The 26,726-nt window shown below is 37.9% G+C and overlaps 1 protein-coding gene across 2 annotated transcripts in view; it reads left to right on the forward strand.

The window, feature by feature from the left end:
• BBOX1 (gamma-butyrobetaine hydroxylase 1) overlaps positions 1 to 11,241 on the forward strand; it is a 58,422-nt gene extending 47,181 nt beyond the window's left edge. For both annotated transcript variants that reach the window (XM_042958430.1, XM_007098478.3), the window contains 3 exons: positions 723 to 919; positions 8,213 to 8,379; positions 10,750 to 11,241. In XM_042958430.1, the coding sequence (XP_042814364.1) occupies positions 723 to 919; positions 8,213 to 8,379; positions 10,750 to 10,910 (525 nt within the window). In that variant the 3' untranslated portion in view covers positions 10,911 to 11,241. The remainder of the gene's footprint in view (positions 1 to 722; positions 920 to 8,212; positions 8,380 to 10,749) is intronic.
• Positions 11,242 to 26,726: the final 15,485 nt, after the last annotated feature.

The following is a 26,726-nucleotide window of genomic DNA, read 5'->3' on the forward strand; positions in this document are numbered from 1 at the left end:
CAGTCGTGACATTCTTTTCAGTCATGACCCCCTATTGCAGCCAAACATTTTGATATCCTGTGCAGCGTGCATTTTTGCATATCCATGATCACTGCATGTGATTTGCTTTCTCCATTCTGCTCTAGCTATCCAAAATCTTTTCAAAATTTTCTTTAATGTTTATTTTATTTTTGAGAGAGAGAGAGACAGAGCGCAAGCAGGGGAGGAGCAGAGAGAGAAGGAGACACAGTCTGAAGCAAGCTCCAGGCTCTGAGCTGTCAGCATAGAGCCCAACATGGGGCTTGAACCCACAAACTGTGAGATCATGACCTGAGCGGAAGTCAGGAGCCCAACTGACTGAGCCACCCAGGCGCCCCTCTAACTGTCCAAAACCGTATCCAGCCTCCTTTTCCCAGTTTAAATCCCACCACCTCCGTAAAGCCAATATGAAGTACATAAATATTCCAATATGAAGTGTTCACTCCCTGTAGCCATTATGATCTGTGCTTTTTGTTTACAAATGAAAATTATTATGCCTGTGTTCATGTCTCAAGCTGAAACAATGTTTGAACTATAGGGTGTTGATTAAAAGCAACTTTTTCTCTCCAATCCCTTTGTCTGCTGACACAAAAGAGATTTAAAAGTTTTGTTGACTTTAGTGCATTCATATCTGTCTGAATCTTTAACAGTGTCAAAAAGTGTGTTTATCATTTTAAAAGACATTTCTCTATTTCTTTTCACAGGTTCAGCTTCTGCACTGCATAAAACAAACAGTCACGGGGGGTGATTCAGAAATTGTAGATGGGTTTAATGTATGCCGAAAGCTCAAGGAAAAAAATCCTCGAGCATTCCAGATTTTGTCTTCCACTTTCGTGGACTTTACAGACATTGGAGTGGATTACTGTGATTTCTCTGTACAATCCAAACACAAGATTATAGAGTAAGTACTATTTATACATTTCTCATAGCAGTTAAACAGCTGACTGCAAAATCTTCATTAACCTAAATGTAAAGCTTAAACAGAAGAGCTTTGATTAACTCCAGAGCTTTACTTTTTGTTAACAGTTTAATCCAATTTTAGAGGGAAAAAGAAGAAAAAAGAATATTCTCATCATAAAAAAATCTTGATCAAATTCCATGAAATCTCTTGCTGATTAATATAAGAGAAATAACTAAGACTATATACACTTGATTTTTAAAAACTTTTTTTACATTTATTCATTTTGAGAGAGAGCAAGTGGGGGAGGGGCAGAGAGAGAGAGGGATTGAGAAAGAGAATCCCAAGCAGGCTCTGCACTGTCAGCACAGAGTCCGATGCGGGGCTCAAATGCATGAAATGCGAGACCATGACCTGAACTGAAACCAAGTCAGATGCTTAACTGACTGAGCCATACAGGCGCGCCTACACTTGATTTTTTTATTTTAAATACAAGTTCTACAGAATTATATTGAGTTAGGATTGTACTAGTCAAAATCCTTTCAGCCAGAAGGGAAAGATATAACTCAAATTAGGTAGATCAAACATCATCTGATGTTAAACAACATCATCTGATATTGATCTCTTTTTTCTTCATCTTATAGCTTTGCCGTCCTCTGTGTTGGCCTAATTTTCAAAGATGTCAATAGAATCCCTACATTTTCATTGTTTTTAGAGCTGGTAATCACACACACAGAAAGTCCTCATTTCCCAATAGCTGTAACAAAACTAGACAACCCACTGCCCAATTTGTAATTAAGTCCATCCTTGAAGCAATCGCCATGGCCAGGAAATCAGAAAATTCCAACTGGCCATTCTGGATTACGTGTTCATCTCTGGAGCAGAGTCAGTCTCACCTGAACCTCATGAGCTGATTAAAAAAAAACAGAAATGTCTGCCTAAATCAATGCCAACCAAAATCATATTTCCCTATACAGAAAATTTTGTTATTTTTTCATTTAACATTATTTCCTCATAATTTTTCCAAGGATTTACTTACAAAGGCCACAAATTTATCCTTTTATTCAAGAATTATCTTAACCTTGTGTTTCTAAGATAGGATTTATTTAATCAAATCTCAGTTCATGAATTTGGGGGTGTTTCCAATTTTAGGGTTGAGTCTGCATTCTTCTTTTAGGAGAAACAGACAAATAACATGACAATTAAGTCACTGAATAATCAAATCCCCAATATCCTAGCTCATCTCTCTTGTATAAACATGTGACCTTCATTTATTCATCCAACAAGTTTTTATTAAAGGCAGCCACTCTTCTTGGTAGTTGGGATACATCTGTGGACAAAACAAAGATTCCTGCCCTCATGTAGTTTCAAGTCTAATGGGGGAAGAGAAAATTAGAGATTTGAAAACAAACGAGTGAATTGCAATGATCATTAAAACATTTTTTAAGTACTTAAGAAAACAGGTGTAGTAGGGTAGAATAAGGGGAATCTGCAGAACCAAAGACTTAGGGATGATGGAACTTGCGTATTTAGTATGTGGTGAGGAAAAGCTTTACTGAGTAGGTGATAGTTGAGCAAAAACTTAGAGGAGTGAAGGAGTTTGCTCAAAAGAGGAGCAGTTTCCAGAAATAGCTAGACCAAATGTCCTAAAGACCTTAAGAACACATCTGATGTGTTCAAGGGACAGCAAGGAGGCCCGTGTGGAGCAATGTTAAGAGAGGAGGTCAGATGGGAGCTAAGCTCATATAGAGCCTTGTTATCCATTGTTTAAAAACATATTGCCTTTCCCTCTTAGTGAAATAGGGAGCTGCTGCAAGATTTTGACCATAAGAGAGACACTTATACTTAGATAAATTTATGTGTATTTTGAATGGATCACCCTGGCTGCTGTGCTGAATACAGTGGAGAAGGGCAAAGGCAGGAACAGGAAGACCAGTCAGGAAGCTGCTGCAGGACAGCAGGCTGGAGGTGAGGGTAACTTGAACATGAGTGACCATATGGTGGTAGTGGCAGTGTGGAGAAGTGTCCGCTTATGGATGTATTTTGCAGGTTGAAACAGCATATTTTCCTGACAGATTGGATGAAGGGTTTCAGAGAAAGACAGCCATCAAAAATAAATTGTAGTTCAGAATAACGTTCTCTGAGTGGTCAGGTCATCACAGTGGGAAAGAGAAGAAATGACTGTTGGAGTCTTAGTTTTAACAGGTCAGTTTTAACTATTCAAAAATTGCCTTAAAAACCCATAACAGATTTCAGTTTTGTTGTGAATATAATTGCAGGCTAGAGGATGGAGGCAAAACAAACAAAAGAACAAATAACCCTTAGTAAGTAAGTGACATTAGTTGAGTATATGTCATCTGAATCGCAATTTGGCTTTGTTGTTTTTTATAGTAAAATTCCAGAATTTGGCTGTTTTCAAGGTCTTGGGGATATCCCTTGGGAATATCAAGTGATTAACGTTAATCCACTTAAAAATGTATTTTTTTTTAACGTTTTATTTATTTTTGAGACAGAGAGAGACAGAGCATGAACGGGGGAGGGTCAGAAAGAGGGAGACACAGAATCTGAAACAGGCTCCAGGCTCTGAGCTGTCAGCACAGAACCCGACGCGGGGCTTGAACTCACGGACCGCGAGATCATGACCTGAGCCGAAGTCGGCGGCTTAACCGACTGAGCCACCCAGGCGCCCCAAAAATGTATTTTTAACAACAGGAGGTGAAACAAATAGGGTTTTCAATTAATTGAGGAACTTTGTCTATGGAGTGTTTGGATTAATTTAATTTTCCTCACGGTTAAATTTTTAACTCTTTCGAGATGTATATGTTCTATCTAGTACAAAAAGATCTCGCAGGCTGCTGGCAGAGTTAGGTGCAAGGCAATATAATAACAAATAAACAAATAAACTAGGAAAAAAATTATAAGGATCAGATTAAGCTACACCAGTGCATCCTAGTGATTACAAGTTCAGTCGCATGAACACCATTCCCACTCCTTGGCTTGTTAGTGCGGTGATCATGCTCTAGTGACTTAGGCTTGCTAAGCTGTCTCTTTTCTGGTAAAAAGGGAGTAATCTTAATGCCTACCACACATAATCGAAGTGGGAATTATAGAGACAATGGATAGACTGCTTTATCACTGTGCCTGGCTCTGAAAAGGGCAGAATAAATTTTAGCTAGCCAAAATTCTAGAAAGTCCAACACATCTACTCATGATAGATTTCAGTTTCAGCTGTGAGTTTCTATAGACCAAAGTAAGGAGGGAACATAAACAATTCCCAAGATTCAACATAGTTCTAAGTGAGAAATAAATTGTTCTTGCAGATCCTAATAAAATGTGATGTGGTGGGCAATACCACAATGACTTACCCACAACAAATTCAAAAAATCCCATCAAATATCACATCTCTCAATGACACCAACTATTGTAACTAATGAGGAGTATTCATGGCACCACCTCTGAGTGTGGGAGATGATTCTCTGTGTACTTTCACTGGGCTCTTTTATTGGCATCACTGATGACATTTTGCTTTTGCTGATCTGTAGTCGCCATGATGCTGGTTTACGTTTAAATGTTTACCTTTTACATATCGCTAGTCTATAGCCAATTACTTCTCATCAATGGGGGCCTTTTACACTTCCTCAGCATGTAACCCTGAATTGGGACCTCCCTTTCATTCTGTGGTGGCATGCAGAATTTCCTGCTTACTGTAACATTTTAGGTTGATCTTCAAGATGTCAACCAATCATCTCCTCTAACATTGTTCAATCGTTAGAATAATGTCTTCTCTAGACTCATAACTAAGTTTGCTTTCTGTTTCCCCTCATGTCATTGCTAAAAATGCTAAATAATGAATTTGTGTCTTTTTTTAGACAGAGTAAACACCAGGCGAATGAAAAGAGACAGAGAGAAAGAGACAATATTGATTATTATTATCTATATATGTGAAATAAAGAAATGAAAGTGTAATACAATGGTCCATGGGGCATACAGTTCTGATTTTTCTTAAATTAATGAGTCACAAAATTCCTTTCACTGATAGGTGAGGATACACACATGGAGTCTAAAAGGGAGAGCTCACTGCTAGCACAACCATTTCCATCAAGGAATTACAGTGTTAGTGAAAAAGAAACAGATCACCAGACTGGCTTGGGTGGAAGACGTCCAAGAAGGTTCAAAGTTGTGACATCCTTGTCAGTGACACAGAGGATGGCACAAAGGGTGTTATCATTGTATGTACCAAGAATAAAACTGGGAGAGAGGAGGGAAAGAGGATCAGGGGCAATTCTCAAAGATAAGAATAAAAGACAAAATGTTCTCAGAAACTTTGAAAGGGTCTGAAACCTGCAATGTAAACTCGAACAGGGTAATTGAAAGGTCAAGAACTGCCCTTTGTGCCACTCAAACCTGGAGGTCCACAGTCTTCTGCTGATGGACCTTTTCCTTGATTCTCTGTTCATAAAGCTGCAACCTGCAAGCCATGAATATTCTTTACCTGTGTGGAGAGGATGGGGGAAGGAAGAAGGTCTCTCCTTGCCTATTCAGTCATATTTGGTTTTTTTTTAATTTATTTATTTAAAAAAAGTTTTTTAATGTTTATTCATTTTTGAGAGACAGAGAGAGCATGTTAGCGGGGGAGGGGCAGAGAGGGAGGGAGACACAGAATCCGAAGCAGGCTCCAGGCTCTGGGCTGTCAGCACACAGCCCAACGCGGGGCTCGATCTCATGAACTGAACTGTGAGATCATGACCTGAGCTGTAGTAGGATGCCCAACTGACTGACCCACCCAGCACTCCTGTTTTTTAATCAGTATATGTGAATTCTCGTTTTAAGAGTCCAAGAGCCTTACTGAAAACCAATTCCTTTCTTTCACTTTTTTCCCCAGTGTGGGTCCAATAGGTAGTTTTCTATCACTATCGAAAAGCAAAGAGTTGCAGCTAATGACCCATTCTTAGAGTTTACCATTACAATTGCCTTTGGCTAAAAGGATTAAATATTAATCTGAGTCACAAAGCACAGGGACCCAGAGAGCTACAATTTGGATATTATAGGCAGTCACATTTTCCTCCTGTACCCTGATTTGTTGTTAACAGTTCACTCTGTGTGATTGGTCAGCTAAGTGTGATCTAGACCCCAAAGCAGTGTCACCAAGCTCTGGTACACATGCTAGTCTGTTTGGTTTGACCCATCAGGTCTGGGTCCCAGTCACATATAGGCTCATAGTACCACCTCCCAGGCTGGCCCAGGAACACCCCTCCATACTTGGCCACCTTCCTTGCCCACCTTCAGTTTTCATCCATCCTTCCTATTTCTATATAAATAAATGAGAGAGTTGGTCAATGCTTTAGGACTAGCTGAAAGTTCACCTTTCCAAAAAACTTAAAAAAAAAAATCTCTTCCTTTTGCTTCTGTGTCTAGACAATGCTCATGTTGTGCCAATTCTAACCAGAATAGCTTAAATGCAGAAATAATGGTATCTATTCTTATATCAAAAGTAGTATTACCTTACATTGTCATGATCATGATCCATATTCTAAGGAAGGATAGGGTGATCACAATATACTACCTCCAAAATACTAAAAAGACCTTGGTACTGTCCCAAGACACTGAAAAAATATAGACAGTAGCATATGCAGTGAATATTTATTAACTGCCTATTATGTCCAGGCTCGCTGAGAATACAACACTAAATGAGTTAGAGTATTGGCCTTCTAGAAGCCTATATACTAAGATAAATAGTGTATAGAGAGATACAAACAACATATCTTAGGCTAGATTCTTCTTTTCACTGTGTCTTAGTTTCCCGATCTATAAACTAGGGATGGAATTAGAACAGTGCATTTCAAACTTTTAGAAAATAGATTTTTCTTCCCAGTCATGCTTCAATAAAATCATACTTAAAAACCTTAAAGTGGTTGACCCATGAACTTGTAACATAAAAATATTCTAATACATAAAAGCTACTATTTTAAAGAATGAAGAATGAATTCATTTTCCTAAACATAAAAAAAACAACTTTTTAACTGGAATCTTTCAGTAACATTTATTTTAAATTAATTTGAAACATTCAGGCACTTATGTAGTAAGATTTCAAAAAACACCTGCTAAATGGATCTCCAAAATGAACAGATGCTCAACATCACTAATATTCAGGGAAATGCAAACCAGAACCACAGGGAGATGTTACATCACACCTGTCAGAATGGCTAAAATCAAAAGCATAAGATACAATAAGTGTTGGCGAGGATGTGGAGAAAAGGGAACCCTCATGCACTGTTGGTGGGAATGCAAACTGGTGCAGCCACTGTGGAAAACACTGTGGAGCTTCCTCAAAAAATTAAAAATAGAACTAAAATATGATCCAGTAATTCCACTACTGAATATTTACCCAAAGAAATACAAAAACATTAATACACTGCATCCTAGTGTTTATTGCAGCATTACTTAAAATAGCCAAAATGTGGAAGCAGCCCAGGTGTGATAAAGAGGTGATGTATGTGTGTATATATAATGGAGTATTTCTCAGCCATAAAAAAGAATGCTATCTTGCCATTTGCAACATAGATAGAGTTAGAGAGAGCACAACGCTAAGCAAAATAAGTCAGAGAAAGACAAATACTATCTGATTTCACTCCTATGTAGAATTTAAGAAACAAAACAAAGGGGAAAAAAAAGAAAGACAAACCCAGAAACAGACTCTTGGCTATAAAGAACAAATTGCTATTACCAGAGGAGGGGTGAAATAAGTGAGGGGGTTTAAGAGCGCACATATTTTGAGGCACCTGCATGGCTCAGTTGGTTAAGCGTCTGACTTTGTATCGGGTCATGATCTCACAGTTCATGAGTTCAAGTCCCACATTGGGCTTTGTACTAATGTGCATAGCCTGCATGGGATTCTCTCTCCCTCTCTCTCTGACCCTCCCCTGCTTGTGCACACTCACCCTCTCTCTCCCTCTCTCTCTCTCAGAGTGAATAAGTAAACTTAAAAAAAAAAAAAGAGTACATGTATCTTGATGAGCACTATGTACAGAAGTGTTGAATCACTATATCATACACCTGAAATTAATAGAACACTGTATAACTATACTGGATTTAAAATTAAAAGAAAAAAACTTAAATGAATGAATAAACAGCAAATGACTATACTGTACCACAGATAACCTCAATACCTTCTGTACATGTTTCTGGATTCATTAATACTGTATTTCAGACACATCTCCCAAGACAAATTGACCCTCAGAAATGTAAATAAATACTTCATGGCTTATATATTTTAACTTTTTTCTCTTTAAAAAATAGATTAGATGATAAAGACCAAGTGATCCGCATCAACTTCAATAATGCAACCAGAGACACTGTATTTGATGTACCTGTTGAAAGAGTTCAGCCTTTTTATGCTGCTCTGAAGGAGTTTGTTGACCTCATGAACTGTAAAGAATACAAGGTTACTTTCAAGATGAATCCAGGTCAGTGAACACATTTTCTCAAACTCAACACAGGGATTTTCTTCAACCTTAACCATTTAGAGCAAGATCTAGAGCAGTTTCTCTCATATATGGCATGTGGAACACTTATAACAATCTTTGCAAGCAGCCAGCTGGATTAAATAGCAGACTCCTGGCCCCAACCACTGCTCTATTGCCTCTTCAGACTAAAAAATATTCTTTTCTTTTTCAAAATATTTATGTATTTTTGGGAGAGTGCAAGCAGGGGAGGGGGAGAGAGAGGGGGACAGAGGATCCCAAGCCGGCTTTGCGCTGACAGGTTGACAGCAGCAAGCTGGATGTGGGGCTCAAACTCACAAAGCACGAGACCATGACCTAAGCCGAAGTCAGACATTCAACTGCCTGAGCCACCCAGGCGCCCCTAAAAATATTCATTTCTAGCAGACTCATAGGTAATCTTTAATCACACCAAAATTTAATAACCTCCAACCTAAAGAATAAATACATGAGAGAAAAGCTATAAACCAAATGAAATCTCACTTCTGATGTCAAGACTGATAACTTAGGTTTTCTATCCTGATAGCCCGTCAATACAAACTGAGTCTTAATTCTTCTATCCTGGAAAACAAATAAAATTATCCCTATGATTCTCTCTAAAGTAGATGATTAATGTTTACTCATTTAGCTTATTTACTCTGGCAGAGATAGTGCTACCTGAAATGAAGTGTACTTGAAGTAGTCCAGCCACGGACACCTGGGTGGCTCGGTCAGTTAAGCATCTGACTTCGGCTCGGGTCAGGATCTCACGGCTCCTGGGTTAGAGCTCTGTGCTGACAGCTCAGAGCCTGGAGCCTGCTTCGGATTCTGTGTCTCCCTCTCTCTCTGCCCCTCCCCTGCTCATGATCTGTCTCTCTCGGTCTCTCAAAAATAAATAAACTTTAAAACAATTTTTTTGAAGTAGTCCAGCTACTTGAAATAAAGGAATAGAGAGCATGGTGTTTGTTCTGGACCACCTTGACTCAGTGAAGTGATCTCAAACTTGAGGTTTTAATATCTATTATAAAAAACAGAATTTCTCTCTGCTGTTGATTTGGCTGAGGGGAAGATTCTAATCATAATTAGCTTTTTAATTGATCTTTGGCATAATAAAGTAATATTGGAAACCTCTATAAATCCACTGATAGGCAGTCACAACAGGTTGATTTTAAGAGCAGTAACATATAAAATGGAAATATCATGAGAGAAAAATACCAAAAAATAGAAGTTGGAATTGAAGCTCTACCATTTAATGGCTGTGTAGTTTTAGGCAAATCCCTCAACTTCTTGGAGCCTCGGTTTTCTCAAATGAAAAGATGGAACACCCTTTTCAGTATTTTTATGAGGCTTAGAAATAATGTACACAAAATACTAGGAACATAGAAGACAGACCAAGTCACTATCCTTATAATTATTTGAAGCTGTTAAACTGGAAAGAAATATTTCTTTTTTTTTTCCAATATATGAAATTTATTGCCAAATTGGTTTGGAAAGAAATATATCTAAGTAAGAGCTAAATAACAACCACAAAGAGCAATTCAAAGTTTTACACGAAGATAATATTTTAGGGGCACCTGTGTGGCTCAGTTGGTTGAGTGTCTGACTCTTGATTTGGGCTCAGGTTCATGATCTCAGGGTCGTGGGATTGATGGAGCCCCTCATCTGGCTCTGTGCTGACGGTGCAGACCCTGCTTGGGATTCTTTGTCTCTGCCCCTCCCCCGCTCATGTGTGCATGTGCATGTGCACTCTCTTTCTCAAAATAAATAAATAAACATTTTTTAAAGATAATATTTTAGGTAAAAATTATAAAAGTGTCTACAGAAGCCTGGACTATAAATGTCAAAAGGTCTAAAGCAGTTTGCATTCAATGATCTGATTGTGTGAAAAAATGAATGTACAATTTTCAGTCAGAGAAAGACAAATACCATATGATTTCACTTGTATGTGGAATTGAAGAAACAAAACAGAAGAACATAGGGGGAAAGAGAGAAGCAGACTCTCAACTAGAGAGAACAAAATGAGTGTTGCTGGAGGGGAGGTGGGTGGGGCGCCAGGTTAAGTAGGTGATGCGGATTAAGGAGGGCACTTGTGATGAGCACCAGGTATTATATGGAAGTGATGAATCACTAAATTCTATTCCTGAAACCAATATTATGATATATGTTAACTTTTTCATTTTTATTTAAATAAAAACTTGAAACAAATAAAACAAACATCAAAAACAACAGGAAAAAAAGAAACATACTATTTCTTGATGTGAACAAAGTATCCACGTTATTTTGCATTTTATATTTTCTAGCTCTGCAAATCATTGAAACACATGATTATTCATATTGAAAAAATGTTTTGTCTAGGTGATGTGATTACTTTTGATAACTGGCGCTTACTTCATGGCCGACGTAGCTATGAAGCAGGAACTGAGATATCCCGCCATCTGGAAGGAGCTTATGCCGACTGGGATGTAGTAATGTCAAGGCTTCGTATCTTAAGGCAGTGTATCCAGAACACAAACTGAATCTCCTGTCTACAATTTCAGTAAGATTCCAATGAGTGTATTTTGTAAGATATGGCAAGGTTGTCTTCACAGACTATGATCTATGTCATTTACATATTAATTTCTTTCATGAACGTGCCCTCTTTATCAGAAGGGTTTTCCTTTTCTCATAATCATATACAATGCCAACATTTTAGATGTTTTAGCAGTGTTTTTTCCTTTCCAAATAAAGCATTTCTTCTGCTCTATTGCATATGTGATCTAATTTCTTTTGCCTGTATATGAGAGGCTCCAGAATGCCTACAAATAGTTTTGTATCAAATAAAGCTTTTTCAAATAAATCCCTTTTTAAATAAAGCTTTTGTTTCAAATAAAGCTTGTGTTTCAAATAAAACTTGTCTCAAATAAGACATGTTCCTGCTCTGTTTTCTGTACAGTCTCAATTTTCATGACTGCATGTGACTGTCCTTGGCATGATTGGGGTAAGGCTTCATATTTTTGAAGATCTGTTTTATTCACTTTTATTATAGATTTCTGTTATCCAGGTTTTCAGACCTCAACAACCTCTGATCCAAACATTTTCTTTAACAACTAAATTATGACACCAAACCCAAACATGTCAAATGAAGGGGAAATCTAGTCTGCCTATGTTTCTCTTGCCCTGAGTCAGCACTCCTAAGGATTGCCAGTATAGCTTACACCTGTCTGTGAATCAGTTCTCATTCCTTGCCTTCAACTAATAACTAGGAAAGGTCTAACTAAAGTGCATGCAACACTCATACACAGATACAGTGTCTGCTAATCTCGGGACAGCTTCCCCTGCTGGTCTTGCCTTCCTGTATGGTCACTCCTTGTCCCCAGTGGTGGAACACAGACGTCATGGCTAGCCATGGAAATGCCACTTATGTTGAGACCAGTCCTTTCCCTACTGCTGCTGAAAGGGGAGCCTCAGCATTACCATTTGCTGAAATCAATACATAGATTTTTAGTCTATATTGTTGGGGACCTAACCAGACTTCCTATTTGGAAAGTGTTAATGACTGTCAACACCATGGAACTCCACCTGTTGCATTACGACCAAGTGAAAGAGGATACCTGGGTAGCTCAGTTGGTTGAGGATTGGACTTCAGATCAGGTCATGATCTCACGGTTCGGGAGTTTGAGCCCCACATCGGGCTCATTGCTGTCAGTGAGAGCCTGCTTCAGATCCTCTGTCTCCCTCTCTCTCTCTCTCTGCCCCTCCTCCACTCATATGCACATACTCTCTCTCCCCCCTTCTCTGTCTCTCCAAAATGAATAAACATTAGAAAAAAAAAAAAAGAACAAGTGAAAGTACTACTTCCATCCATGTGTTCCTTCTACTTCACACTCACAGGGTGTCCACGGCACTGGGAGGCTAGATCACAGGTGCTGTGAGCCCTTGTCACAACTCCCCACTGGTTCTCCAAACTCTGGTTTTGAGTCCATATCAACAGCCTAGACTCCGCTTTCCCTGACAACACTGCCTTTTTCTGGGGCCTTCATTGTCCTTTCCCATCATGTGGTCTTGATCAGGGCTACAGTAATATATCACATAGGATTAATGTCTTTGAACTTCAAAAGAAATGGGTTGGGTTTTCAATCCCATCTCTCTTAAGACACTCCTAGAATGAAAACAGTCAAGCTCAATAGAGCCATGGCCTTATTCTATGAATAATTCTAAATTATTCTAAAAATAATTTTCTGGAGTGACCCTGGCTTCATTCATTTACAGCATCTAAACCCCAGGTACTGCCAGGCTAATGTGATTTTTTTTAATGTTTGCTTATTTGCTTGCTTGTTTATTTATTTTGAGAGAGAAAGAGAGAAGGGAGAGAGAGAATCCCAAACAGACTCCATGCTGTCAGTGCAGAACCAGACGCAGGGCTTTATCTCACGAACTGTGAGATCATGACCTGAGCGGAAATCAAGAGTCAGACGTTTAACCTACTGAGCCACCCAGGAGCCCCTAACATGACTTATTATACTTTAATTCATTCAGCTGATATTTATCACATACCTGCTATATATCATGCACTCTGCTAGAGTTAGGACACAGAAGGACTTGAGATGTGACTGTTTATAGTCTGGTAGGGAAACAGATAAGGATATAGATAATGAAGTGCTATATTAACAGAATGGTTCATACGAAGGCAACAGAGCCAGACTGGGTTGATGAATCAAAGCTTCAGTCTGAGTTAAATGGGTATTAATCATAGTTTTTCAGGCAAAAAAGGGAGCATAACTCTCTAAGTCAAAGGGTAGAAGAGGCACAAAGAACTGAGAGTGAACAGAGCGCATGTATTGACTAAAAGTGAAAAATCATGGAATAGCAGTGGTGTAAATTCTGGGATTGGATGCCTAAGTTCAAACTATAATGATGACAATCAGTTAACTATGTGTACATGAACAAATAATATCTTCCCTTAAACCCTAGTTTTTCTATCTACAAATGACACTAGTAATGGTTCTTGTCCCATTAACTTTTTATGAGGATTAAATGAAAATTCATGTAAAGTATTTTCCCAAACTTCTCAAATGATAAGTCAGCATGGTCTGTGTGTGTGTGTGTGTGTGTATACCACATCTTTTCTGGATTTTTAAGTTTTTATTGTAATTTCAGTTAACATATTAGTTATATTAGTTTCAGGTGTACAATACAGGGTTTCAGCACTTCCATACATCACTCGCTGCTCATCACAAGTCCCCATCACCTATTCAACCCATCCGCCTGCCCACTTCCCCTGTGGTATAGTTTGTTCTCTATGGTTAAGGGTCTGTTTCTTGATTTGCGTGTCTCTCTTTTTTCCTTTGATCATTTGTTTTGTTTCTTAAATTCCACATATGAATGAAATGATATGGTGTTTGTCTTTCTCTGACTGATGTATTTTGCTTAGCATTATACTCTCTAGCTCTATCCATGTCATTGCAACTGGCAAGATTTCACTCTTTTTTATGGCTGAATATATATATATGTACATATATATACACACACACATATATACATATATATACCTATATATACACATATGTATATATATATATATCACATCTTCTTTGTATACTTATACTACTTTGTATACTTAGGCTGCTTCCACACCTTGGCTATTGTAAATAATGCCATTATAAACATAGAGGTGCACATATCCCTCTGAATTAGTATTCTTGTATTATTTAGGTAAATACCCAATAGTACGATTGGTGAATCATAGAGTGGTTCTATTTTTAACTTTTTGAGGACCCTCCATACTGTTTTCCGCAGTGGCTGTATTAGTTTACATTCCCACCAACAGTGCACGAGGGTTCCTTTTCCTCCACAACCTTGCTGACACCTGCTATTTCTTGTGTTTTTGATTTTAGCCATTCTGGCAGATGTGAGGTGATGTCTCATTGAGGTTTTGATTTGCATTTCCCTGATGGTAAGTGATGTTGAGCATCTTTTCATGTGTCTGTTAGCCATCTGTATGTCTTCTTTGGAGAAATGTCTGTTCGTGTCTTTTGCCTTTTTTTTTTTAATCGCATTATTTGGCTTTTGGGTGTTGAGTTTTGAGTTCTTCATATATTTTGAATACTAGCCCTTTATCAGATATGTCATTTGTAAATACCTTTTCCCATCCAGTAGGTTGCCTTTTAGTTTTGTTGATTGTTTCCTTCTGTATGAAAAAGCTTTTTATTTTGGTGTAGTCCCAATAGTTTATTTTTGCTTTTGTTTCTTTTTCCTCAGGGAACATATCTAGAAAGAAGTTGCTATGGCTGATGTCAAAGGAGTTACTATCCATGTCTTTTGTTAGGATTTTTATGGTTTCAGGTCTCACATTTAGCCCTTTAATTTATTTTTAATTTATTTTTGTGTATGGTGTAAAAAATTATCCAGTTTATTTCTTTTGTATGTTGCTATCCAGTTTTTCCAACACCATTGTTGAAGAGACTGTCTTTTTCCCATTGCATAGTCTTTCCTGCTTTTTGAAAGATTAATTGACCATATAGTTGTGGGATTATTTCTGGGTCTTCTATTCTGTTCCATTGATCTATGTGTCTATTTTTGTGCCGTACTATCTTTTTTTTTTTTTTTTTAATATATGAAATTTACTGTCAAATTGGTTTCCATACAACACCCAGTGCTCATCCCAAAAGGTGCCCTCCTGTGCCGTACTATCTTGATCACTACAGCCTTGTAATATAACTTGCAGTCTGGAATTGCGATGCCTCCAGCTTTGCTTTTCTTTTTCAAGGTTGCTTTGGCCCTTTGGCCTTTAGTGATTCCATACAAATTTTAGAGTTGTTTGTTCTAGTTCTGTGAATGTGTGTGTGTGTTTTAATATAACTTCCTAGACTCATTCCTTAAATATCATAATTCAGTGGGTCTTGGATAAGGCCCAGGAACTGTTAGTTTTATCAAGGATCCCGGGTGATATGCCTCATCAGAGAAGTTTGAGAAATACTGATGTAAAGCATTTAGCATAGTTTCTAACTGAAAGTAAGTATTCAACAGATGGTAACTATTATTAGTTAAAATAACAGAGGCTGTAGAAGAAGAGCATAGGTTAGGGTAAGAAGAGATATATGAAGCTGGATGCAGGGACAGGACCAAGTCATGAAATGTTGAAATGTATGTTGCAATAAAGATCTGATATTTTATCTTGAAACCAGTGAGGAGCCATTTAAAGGTTTTTAAGCAATAAAGTGCCTTTATCAAATATTGATTAGTTAAAGATCCATTTGGCAACATTGTGGAGGGAATTGTAAATGAGCAAGACTAGAGGCCATAAATCCACTTATGAGGTTGTAAATCTACTTACTGCAAGAAGCCGGATGAGAAATTAGAAAGGATTGAATGAGAATTCTTGGAAGAGGGACAAGGAGAGGAGAGATATTAAGAAGCCAAATCTAGAAGACTGAGGAACTTTAAGTGCCGTGGGATGCATCAAGGAGGGAGATGTCTAGGATGTCTCCTGGGTTGCTACTTGGGAGAGATACATTAACAGTGATTCCAAGTACAAGGAGAGAAAAACCACAACAGCAGAAGAAAGCTTGTGGGCAAGAAAACAAATCCAGTTTTGAACGGACTGAATTTGAATTGCCCCTGAGTTAGTCCACTTGGCAGCTGAATGTATATATACACACACAGCTCAGGATAGACCCTGGGATTGGAGCGCTCCACTTGGAAAGTATATAGATGGTGGATGAAATCATCACTTGTTTTCCCGGAGACATTTAGCGATTGTGACCAAGGTCACAAGCCTCATGGTAGAATGATAAGCTAATGATACTGGCCTAGTTTGTGGAATCAGTTACACTCCAAACATAAAGACTCTGCAGTGGCTTATATTCAAACTCAGCTAGACCTCTTACATATCATATTTTGTTGCTAGAAGACAGCATTCCAAGGCAGCACCCCATGGCCTAGATGTTTCCTTCTCTGTCAAAAATTATTTCTGCCCTGGAAAGGAAGGACAGAAGGATTGGATGCGGTTGCAACAATTTCTGAAGTGTTATATAGGACATGACATATTATGGGCTACGGCAGCTGGTGCCGACTAAGGATGATTGGGTTTCCTGGATATAATAGTCTAAAGATTTGACTTTCCCCCAAACTCATAATAGATCTGAGGTAACTTGGATTGGAATTTACCCGTATTTGGCAGTGGGGATTCTTGCTTTCTGTTCCATTGCTCTGATTTGACTTGGAGAATATTAGCTGCTTGGCTGGTTAATCGGAGTAAGTTCACAGATCACTAGAATGACAGGTCACAAAGTATCTTCACTGGTCTCTTATTGCTCCCTCTAGCCAACCACTAAAAGGTGAGCAAGAGAATATTGGTACAGGGAATTTATGCAAAAGAAGGAATTCTATGGAGAAACTGATGGACGCTGAGGGTAATTTCACTGTTCAAGAATTTAAACTAAGAAATAATAGATATTTTATAGGCAAAAAAAATATCCCTTTATGATAAATATTATTTTGAGGGCACATTTGAGCTGAAATCTCTTGCAATGAAAATGTGATGTGGTTGGACTGAATGGCTTGGAGCATACCTCTCTATCTCTACAGCTGCCTGGAATACTCTTCCCCACTGCCTTTTAAGTCTAGAAAATTCCTCCTCCTCCTTCAAAATTCAGGTTAAATTTCACCTTCCTTGTGAAATCTTTCCTGATCTCCTGCTTAAGCACCCTTTTCCTCCTGGCTCCCACTGAGGCTTACATACAGGTTTGTATATTTACCCACTCATTCTAGTGATATTCATGAGCATGATTATGCACCAGACACTAGTCAGTGCACTGGTAAGACAGGGGTGAGCAAGATGGACATAAGGACTCTCTTAGAGCTAATGGTCTAGTGGGAATATCAGGCATTGATCAAATAATCACAGAAATAAATAATTTTGAATTATAGCAAATGCTAGAGGGGGGAAGTCCAAGAAGCTACAGGAGCATAAGAGGACAGGACTAATATGAAGAAAGTGAGACTCAGGGAAGGCTTCACTGAGGAAGCAGCTTTTGAGCTGTTTGATGAAAAATGATATGCAGTGATGGTACTTTGGCCTCAATTAACAGAAACTCTAAATCCAGCAATAAGGAAATTTTTTATCTCACAAAACATGAAGTCCAGAAGCCCTCTCACATATTATACCTCTAGTCCCACCTCTGTGTAGTAATCTTGGCTCTGTCTTCCTTCATATGTGTGCTTCATCCACTGGGAAAGCTGGTGGAATGACTACGGAAGTTCCAGGCCTTGTGTTCAGACATGACTTTTCTTATGTCTTTCTTGGAAGAATAGAAACCTTTCCTAGAACCCCTCTGACAGGCTTCTCCTCGTGCCTTCTCAACCAGAATTAGGTCAAATACACTCTCCTAAACTAACTATTGGCAAAAGGAAATGGTATATCCATGACAATGGACCTTCCCTTGGGCTGGAGGAGTGGTTTCTATCACTGGTGCACATGGCTGTGTAGAGAAGGAGTGAATAACTAAAACCTCGGAATGGAGATGAAGGTTAAATGGTGTGCGGGCAACCACCAGTGTCTACAGTAGAGAGGAGAGACTTGTCTAGGTGAAGGGGTAAGGGAGAGCATGCCTCTCAGAGCAAATAGAATAAGAACTCTCACATGAAAGGCAGCATGGTGCCCTTGAAGAAATAAAGAGCCATGAGTCTAGAAGCTAGGTAGCCAACCAACAGTGTCCAATATATTGTGAACTCTTTAAGCAGAGACATTTTCATTTGTGTCTCCCCAGTGCCTAAATGTTTGTGGAATAAATGAGGGGAACTATGGTAGTTGCTTCTTTGAGTACTCTTCTTCACATCCTCGATGAAATCAGGTCACATCCTCAAGATCTCAGTCACCCAAAAAAGTCTCAATTTTTTGTGTGAGGCAGGACCTCATTGCTTTCCCCGCCGCTACTGTGTAACACATTTTATCTAGGTACATACCAAATTTTAGCCTCAAAAGCTTTCCCAGCCTCTACCAGAATCAGTCTGTTCACCATTTAAAATACTCTGACAGGGAACGTCCAGTTTCTAGTCCAACATGGACTGGAAACTTCGAAGTCCTTGCTTCATCCTCACAGCAAGTAAAAAAGGTAAATAAACTGAAAACTCAACACCTCTTTTTAGATCCATCAGACAAGTGATGTCATAGAGGAAACCACTTCCCTGAAAAATGTACAGACAGAAGACAAATACAGAGAATCACAACTTGCCAGAGTAGAAACTTCCACAGGAACCAGTACCAAGATAGGAAGACCTGAACTATAACTGGCAAACTGCTGAAGGCTCAAGATGGACAAGCCTAAGAGATAAAACCACCAGGGACACCCAGTCGTAGGAATGACCTCTTACTTTTGTGAGTTTTACCTCCAGGAGCCCTGCCTGGTCCACATAGTGAACACCAGAAAAAATAAATAAATTCCTGTTGTGCCCACAGGTTGAAGGAAAGTGAACTGTACTGAAATGTGCCAATGTATTCTGTTCTTCTGAAAAAGAACCATCTTCTAGATAAATTATTTTACCAGTGCTTAATCTGCTGGGACTATGTGAAAGCCTAAACCTACTTGGAAGATATAAATATACTACTCTAGACCTTCTCAGTCATCCTGGACCACCTAAAGAGGAGAACAAATTGGGAAGCAGTGAAGTTCACAGTCCATGGGCACAAGTTCACCAAACAACTGAGACCTAATCATGGGATTATAGAACACTTACCCTCCCGCTTATACTTTATCACTACCTTATTAAAGGCCAATTTACCACAGTTCTTTTTATCTCATAAATCATGTTCACCTTTCCACAAAAAATTACAAGACTTACTAAAATAAAGAAAGAAAGAAACAAACAAACAAACAAAAACAGAGTTTGAAGAGACTGAACAAGTCTCAGAACTAGAGTCAGAGATGGCAGGTGTGTTGGAATTATCAGACCAGGAATTCTAAAGAACTATGATTAACATGCTAAGATCTTTAATAGAAAAGTAGACAGCATGCAACAACAAATGGATAATATAAGAAGGAAGGGGGAAATTCTAAGCAAGAATCAAAAAGAAATGCTAGAGATCAAAAACAGCCGTAACAGAAATGAAGAATGTCATTGATGGGCTTATAAGTAGAGTGGATACACCTGAGGAAAGACTATCTGAGCTTGAGAATATGAAAATAGAAATTTCCAAAAATTAAAAGCAAAGAGAAAAAAGACTGAAAAAAAAATAGAACAGAATACCTAAGGACCATGAGACAGCTAGAACTTGAATGTAATACAAGTAGGTAGCACTGAGTGTTTTTCATGGTTTTTTCCCCCATGTTTTTCAGTATTAACCTGCTGATATCATATGCCAGTCATTAGAAATGCAAGGGGTCTTCTGCTCTCTTTCATGGGTTCCTAGGTCCAGGGTTTTGACTTTAGGGATTTCATAAACACCCTGAAATTATATGTAAAAGTATATGCGTATTTGTGTGTGTGTGTGATATGTGTGTGCACATTTTCCTGAGTCAAAGGGTCAGAATCCCAACAGATTTTCATAAGTAATATGTATCCCCTAAAAAGAAAACAACTATTCTTTTATTTTTAAGTGGGAATGTAAATTGGCACCATCACTATAGAAAACAGTGTCAAGGTTCCTCAAAATTTAAAAATAGAACTACCATAGGATTCAATAATTCCACTTCTGGGTATCTATGCAAAGAAAATAAAAACAGTATATCAAAGACATCTGCACTCCCATGGTCACTGCAGCATTATTTACAATAGCCAAAGTATGGAAACAACATAAGAGTCCATGAATGGATGAATGGATAAGGATGATCCACATATATCATATATATCCACATATATCATAATATATAATAATGTATAAAAACTATCATACAGGGGTGCCTGAGTGGCTCAGTCAGCTGAGTGTCTGACTCTTGATTTTGGCTCATGTCATGATCTCACAGTTTCATGGGTTTGAGCCCCATGTAGGGCTCTGAGCTGACAACTCAGAGATTCTTCCCCTCTCTCTGCCCCTTCCCTACTGGCACTCTGCCTTTCTCTCTCAAAATAAATAAATAAACTTAAAAAAAAATTTTTTTTAAACCTATACTGTATATGAGGCACCTGGGTGGCTCAGTCAGTTGAGCATCCAACTTCAGCTCAGGTCATGATCTCACCATTCCTGAGTCTGAGCCCAGTGTTGGGCTCTGTGCTGACAGCTCAGAGCCTGGAGCCTGCTTCAGATTCTGTGTCTCCCTCTTTCTCTGCCCTTTCTCCACTCACACTCTGTGTCTCTTTCTTTCAAAAATAAACATTAAAAAATTGTTTTAAAAGCTATAATGTATAATATTCTGTTGCATTTATATAGTATGTATAAACATGTATGTGTGTGTATACACACACACACACACACACACACACACACACATATATATATATATTATATGCACAACACAATATTACGTAGCCATGAGAAAGAAGGAAATCCTGCCACTTGTGATAGCATGAATGGATCTTGAGGGCCATGACTTGAAATAAGTCAGAAAAGAAAGACAAATACTGTGTGATCTCATTTATATGTGGAATCTAAAAAGACCAAATTCATAGAAATAGGAAGTGGTTACCAGGGGCCAGAGGATGGGGGAAATGGGGAGACATTGGTCAAAGGGTACAAACTTCCAGGTAGAAGATGAATAAGTTCTGGGGATCTCATGACTATACTATGACTATACATAACAATATTGTATGATGTACTTGCAATTTACTGGGAGATCCTATCTTAAATATTCTTACCACAAAAAGAAATGGTAATTATGTGACATAATAAAAGTGTTAGTTAACACTATGGTAGTAATCATCTTGCAATACATAAATCCATCAAATCAAAATACTGTATATCTTAAATTTATACAATAGTATATGTCAATTATATCTCAATAAAGCTGAGAAAAAACAATGTACAATAAGTATACTGTGAACAGATTTGGAATTTCATTTCTGTTAAAACTGTCATATTTTTTTCTAATTCCATTCTAGTTTTAATTATTTGAAAAAAAAACAGATGGAGTTAGAAGATGTTATTAAGGAAGATATTTCTTGCTTAAATTCTATGTGCTTGTTGCAAGCATTTAATTAAATATTTGAGTAACATTAAATGTCATTTCTTTTGAGGAAAAAGGATCATTTTTTCCCTAGATTTTATTATAGAATTTTTGCCTGATAATCACTGATGGTTGATTTTTCAGAAATTGCTTTCTAAGTTTGAACTTTTTTTCTCCCAGAAATAATGAAATAACCATTTGCATGATATTACAATAAACACTTCAATTTATAAGACAGAGAAGTCTTTTATTTATTGAGTTTGAGAAAGAGAGAGAGAGAAGGAAAGAGAGAGAGAGAGAGAGAGAGAGCTTGCGAGCAAGGGAGAGGGGCAGAAGGAGAGAGAGAGAGAATCTTAAGCAGATTCCATGTTCAGTGCAGAGCCTTGATGCAGGGCTCGAACCCACGAAAGTGTGAGATCATGACCAGAGCCAAAATCAAGAGTTGGACACTTAACCCACTGAGCCACCCAGGCACCCAGAGAAAATGGTCTTAAATTTCCCAAAGGATCATAACAATACCATTAATAGTGGGCGCAATTATTTTGGAGCTTCAGGAATAGACTTTTAAATTTTTTAATTGTTATATATTTTATAGTTAGGACTTTCTAATTATAATAAGTGATGATTGGTTTTCCATTTATAGTAATGGTATAAAACTTTTTAAAAAATAAACCTTAACCTAAGAGAAAAATATTCCTAATAGTGTAGGTGATACTGTTTTTAAGGTGATACTCCATTGATCAAAGTTTGGAAAATGCTGATCATTTTATGAACAAGCAAACAGAATGAAGAAGAGAAATTACTTTCCATGACCATATATAGTGAGTGACAGAGCCAGAGGTCAAACACAAGTTTGGGTTTCTAGTTCAGTTCTCTTTCCACTTTTCTATGCTATGAATATTTCAATTTCAAGCGGAATTAGGTTGGCTACTTGCTATTTCCAAATGTTTGACCAATGGCTTTACTTTACATTTCAAGGGAAGTTATCCTAGAATTGATTCAGAAACAAAAGTGAAAAGACACAAAGGTCATTTGAGGATGTAATACACATGAGAATCTAAATCTGTATAAGAGCTCTCAAATTATGGAGTGCGGGTGGGAAACAATCTGGAACCTTGTTTAATTAAAATGCTGACTCCTGATATACTTCCATTTGGTTCCAGTGGGCTAGATCTACAAATCTTTTTTTTTTTCTTAATTTACATCCAAGTTAGTTAGCATATAGTGCAACAATGATTTCAGGAGTAGAGTCCTTAATGTCCCTTACCCATTTAGCCCATCCCCCCTCCCAGAACCCCTCCGGTAACCCTCTGTTTGTTCTCCATATTTAAGATTCTCTTATGTTTTGTCCCCCTCCCTGTTTTTATATTACTTTTGCTTCCTGTCCCTTGTGTTCATCTGTTCTGTGTCTTTAAAGTTCTCATACAAGTGAAGTTGTATGATATTTGTCTTTCTCTGTAGGTCTACAAATCTTGACATTTAACAAGCATCCCAGGGATGTGGTTGCAGGTGCCCCATGGACCACACTTTGAGGAACAATGTTCTGATCACCAAATGAAGTGTTCCAGTCCTGACAAAAAAGGCCTCAGGGACCTTTTACAGCCATGAACTGCTGCATTCTCCTTACTCAAGACTTCCTTTCTTTTCCTTTGGTACATCAGTAGCAAAAAGAGGCACCCTAGAGACGGTCTTCTTACTCTATTGTATATTACTAGGAGTCAGCAACTAGAGAGTGCCATCAGCCCTGGGAAGTCATATTTCTTCCTCAGCTTGTTGCCCACCACACACTGTCCTTACAAACTTCCCTGGAAGCATTTACCATCGCTATAATCAAAGGGTTTTCTGCATAATTAATTATCTGGGATCTTTTTTCCACCCTGGACATTGTTATATTCACAATACGCAGCATACTTGGGAGTCAGGAAATTCCCAATGAACAGTTATTGATTAAACAAGCAAAGTATCACCTTTGGGTATAGATTTTTTTCTTTTGAAAATTATTCAAATTCCACATTTGGTAGGTAGAAGAGAAGATGTTTTTTCCTTCTTTTTATATTTGGAGAAAGTGGCATTTCCAATGGTCATCCTATGATGTGTCCAGGAAGATGCTGGTTATAAATGTTCTCAAATTGCTTAAATGAATATAATGAGAAAACATTTACAACGAGTGCAAAAAGGGTGCTTTTGGCTTATTTATGTATGAGGTAAGCAGTGGCCCTGCTTAAGCTTTACATTCTCAGGAAGCCATGTGGAAACAATCACTGTCAATGATGCTTGATGAACCCAAATACTGCTATGATTTCCCTCCAAGAAATATCAGAATGCTGACCCAGCTGCATAGTGTCCATTATATATTTAAAGACATAAATCACAAGGTTTCCCCTTTAATACATTTATGCAGAATTACAGATCTTACCACCAGAGTTGTTCTGGGTTAAATCATACACAGAGAGACCTAATTCCTCAGCTGGTGGTGGGGAAAAGTGTACAGAAGATGCAATGCATATAGATACGTGGTTTCATAGTAAGACATAAACCACAGCATTTTCATTTTAATACACTGGGGCAAAATTGCAGTCCTACTTTGTTTTGAGTTAAGTCATGCATAGAGAGACCTATTTCTTGGACCAGGTGGGGCAGGGCCAGATGGGGAAAAAAAGATGCAATGGATATAAATATGCACATAAAAAGAAAACTTATTTAGTGGTTGCTATTTTTCCCCTATACAATTTGCTTTCAAATTTTAGGCAGGGTCTTTGAAATACTGGATTCAACAAGGATTCAAATGAAACTCTGATGAAAGCTAACATTTAACAACCCATGGAAAGTCCTGTATTTTTTCTTGGATACAACCGAAAGTATTGGTGGTGATGAATAATGTACCTTCTTTCCCATGAACCAAAGGAAGACCTGATCTCAAGTCTGAAATCCACATCTGAAACCATCACCAAGCTGTTCCCTATTGGGATGATCTGCTGAAGAAATTGAACAAAGATCCAACTGGAAAATTCTTTTTCTTTCAATATTTATTTATTTTTGAGAAAGAGAGAAAGAATGGGTGGAGGGGGCAGGAACAGAGAGAGAGAGAGAGAGAGAGAGAGAGAGAACAGGGTCCAAAGTGGGCCCTGCCCTGACAGCAGAGAGCCCAAAGGGGACTCAAACTCACAAACCATGAGATCATGACCTGAGCTGAAGTTGGACGCTTAACTGACTGAGCCACCCAGGCACCCCAACTGGAAACCTCTTAAGACTACCTAAGATGCCATTTGCTTTCCTTTAGCAGCAACCATCAATTATGTCGCCTTTTAAGATGATCTTTAAAAACAGTATGGTATTTAAAAAGAAAAATAGAAAAGAGTATGATTTACCTGTCTAATAAGCCAACCAAACCAGACTACTCTTACACTGGATGCTGATTTCTAGAAAATTTTACCTTTTATATTTTGGCATACACAAAAAGTGATTTGACAAGTATTTCCAATTAAGATAGGGAGCCATAGCCAGCACTGGTGACTCTGGATAGGTGTCTCATCCTCGGTGACAGAATGAATCCTGAGAGTAACAACAGCAGAACAGCTAGTGAACAAGAGCTTAACAACAAAGCCATTTGTTTAATGGCTTTAATCCATTGATTATGGTATTGGTGCTGAAATAGCCAAACAGATCAGTGAAATGAAATACAGAATCCAGAAATAAAACCTACCGTGTAAAAGAATTTATTGTATGACAAATATGGTAGGTCAATTCTTAAGTAAAAGGATGAATTATTTATTATGTGATAATGACATAGTGGGCTATCCTTCTGAAAAAATAAAAATAGAAATCTCCCCATCCTAATCTTACACCATCCATAAAAATAAATTACAGACGCATGAATGACTTCCATTTTTTTTAAAAGAATAAAATCCTGAAGATAAACTAGGAGACTGCATATACAATCTGCACTAAAACCCCAAAAGTTATAAAATAGAAATTATAGCCATTTGACTATACAGAACAATTTTTGCAACGTTTTTGTCTGAGTACAAACCAGCAGGGGCTGCTGCTGGCTCCCTGCCAAATGTCAAACCTGATAAAACCACAGGCATAAGTGTGAAATATGGATTCCCAGAATCATCAAGAAAACATGAGAAACCCTGGAGACAACAATGGCTGTCTTGACCAGGTTATGTAGGAAATGGGTAAATGCGGCATGGGCCAGAAATGATCTGGAAAGCAGTGAAAAGATAAACTGAAGAAAATCTTTTTAATTCTCTTCTTGTCTTAGGCTTGTTAACCTTGGGGAAAGCATGGTCCATTCTTTTCAGCACCCAAATCAACAATGATAGCCAGAGCCACGGGAGTCAGCTAGGTAAAATCAAGGCAGTTCAAAAGGCTTAACAAGGTGAAGAATTGCAGAAAATGGATACCACTGCCCAGATCCTACCCTTCCACTTCCAAAATCCCCAGGATTGGCAATATTACAAGCTATAGCAATCACCTCCTCACCATGCTATTTTTTCCTAAGTGTTAAAAGAGAAGTTATCTGGCGGAGTGACAGTAAATGAGAATGATCAGCAGTAGTGCTGTGGTTTCTCCCCTCCTTAACATTTGCCGAGGTGGACAGAAACCAGGGCCTGGACTTGGCCCTTAATTAATACTCATTTCCAGAGTAATGGTTACCTTTAGGGCAATGTGATCTCATACCACAAAATAACAAGTCACCTAAGGATATAACCACTATGAAAGAGAGGCAGCAGGTAAAGAACCAGCAAGAATGGAGGGGCCAATGATTTAAAATAAACATGAAAATGTATCATTAAGGAGATAAGGAAAGATAATAGTAATATGAGGCAATAATAAAAATTTATTAAAAATTTATTAAAATTTTTATTAAATATTTATTTAAATATTAATTTTATTAAATTTATTTAAAAAGGAAGACAACAGATGTGAAAAACACAGTTGTTGAAATAGAATATAATATACAAGACAAACAGCCAGATGAATTCAGCTAAGAATGGATTAGGAAATTCATCATTAGGGAGATTAGATTAAACAAAAAGACAATATAGTAAATTAAAAAAATAATAAAATAGGATGGCAAAAATCAGCCTCAATATAACCAAAATTCTAAAAATAAATGAGAGCCAGCTTGAAGGGATACCACTGAGCAAATATGGAACAATTTGAGCATCAAATAAAAGACCTTAGCTACAGAATGTATGAAGAATAATTCCAGAGTCAATACTAATATAAAGAAGTAGATGGAGTTGA

The sequence above is a fragment of the Panthera tigris genome, chromosome D1 (genome assembly GCF_018350195.1).
Source record: "Panthera tigris isolate Pti1 chromosome D1, P.tigris_Pti1_mat1.1, whole genome shotgun sequence".
Taxonomy (NCBI): Eukaryota; Metazoa; Chordata; class Mammalia; order Carnivora; family Felidae; genus Panthera; species Panthera tigris.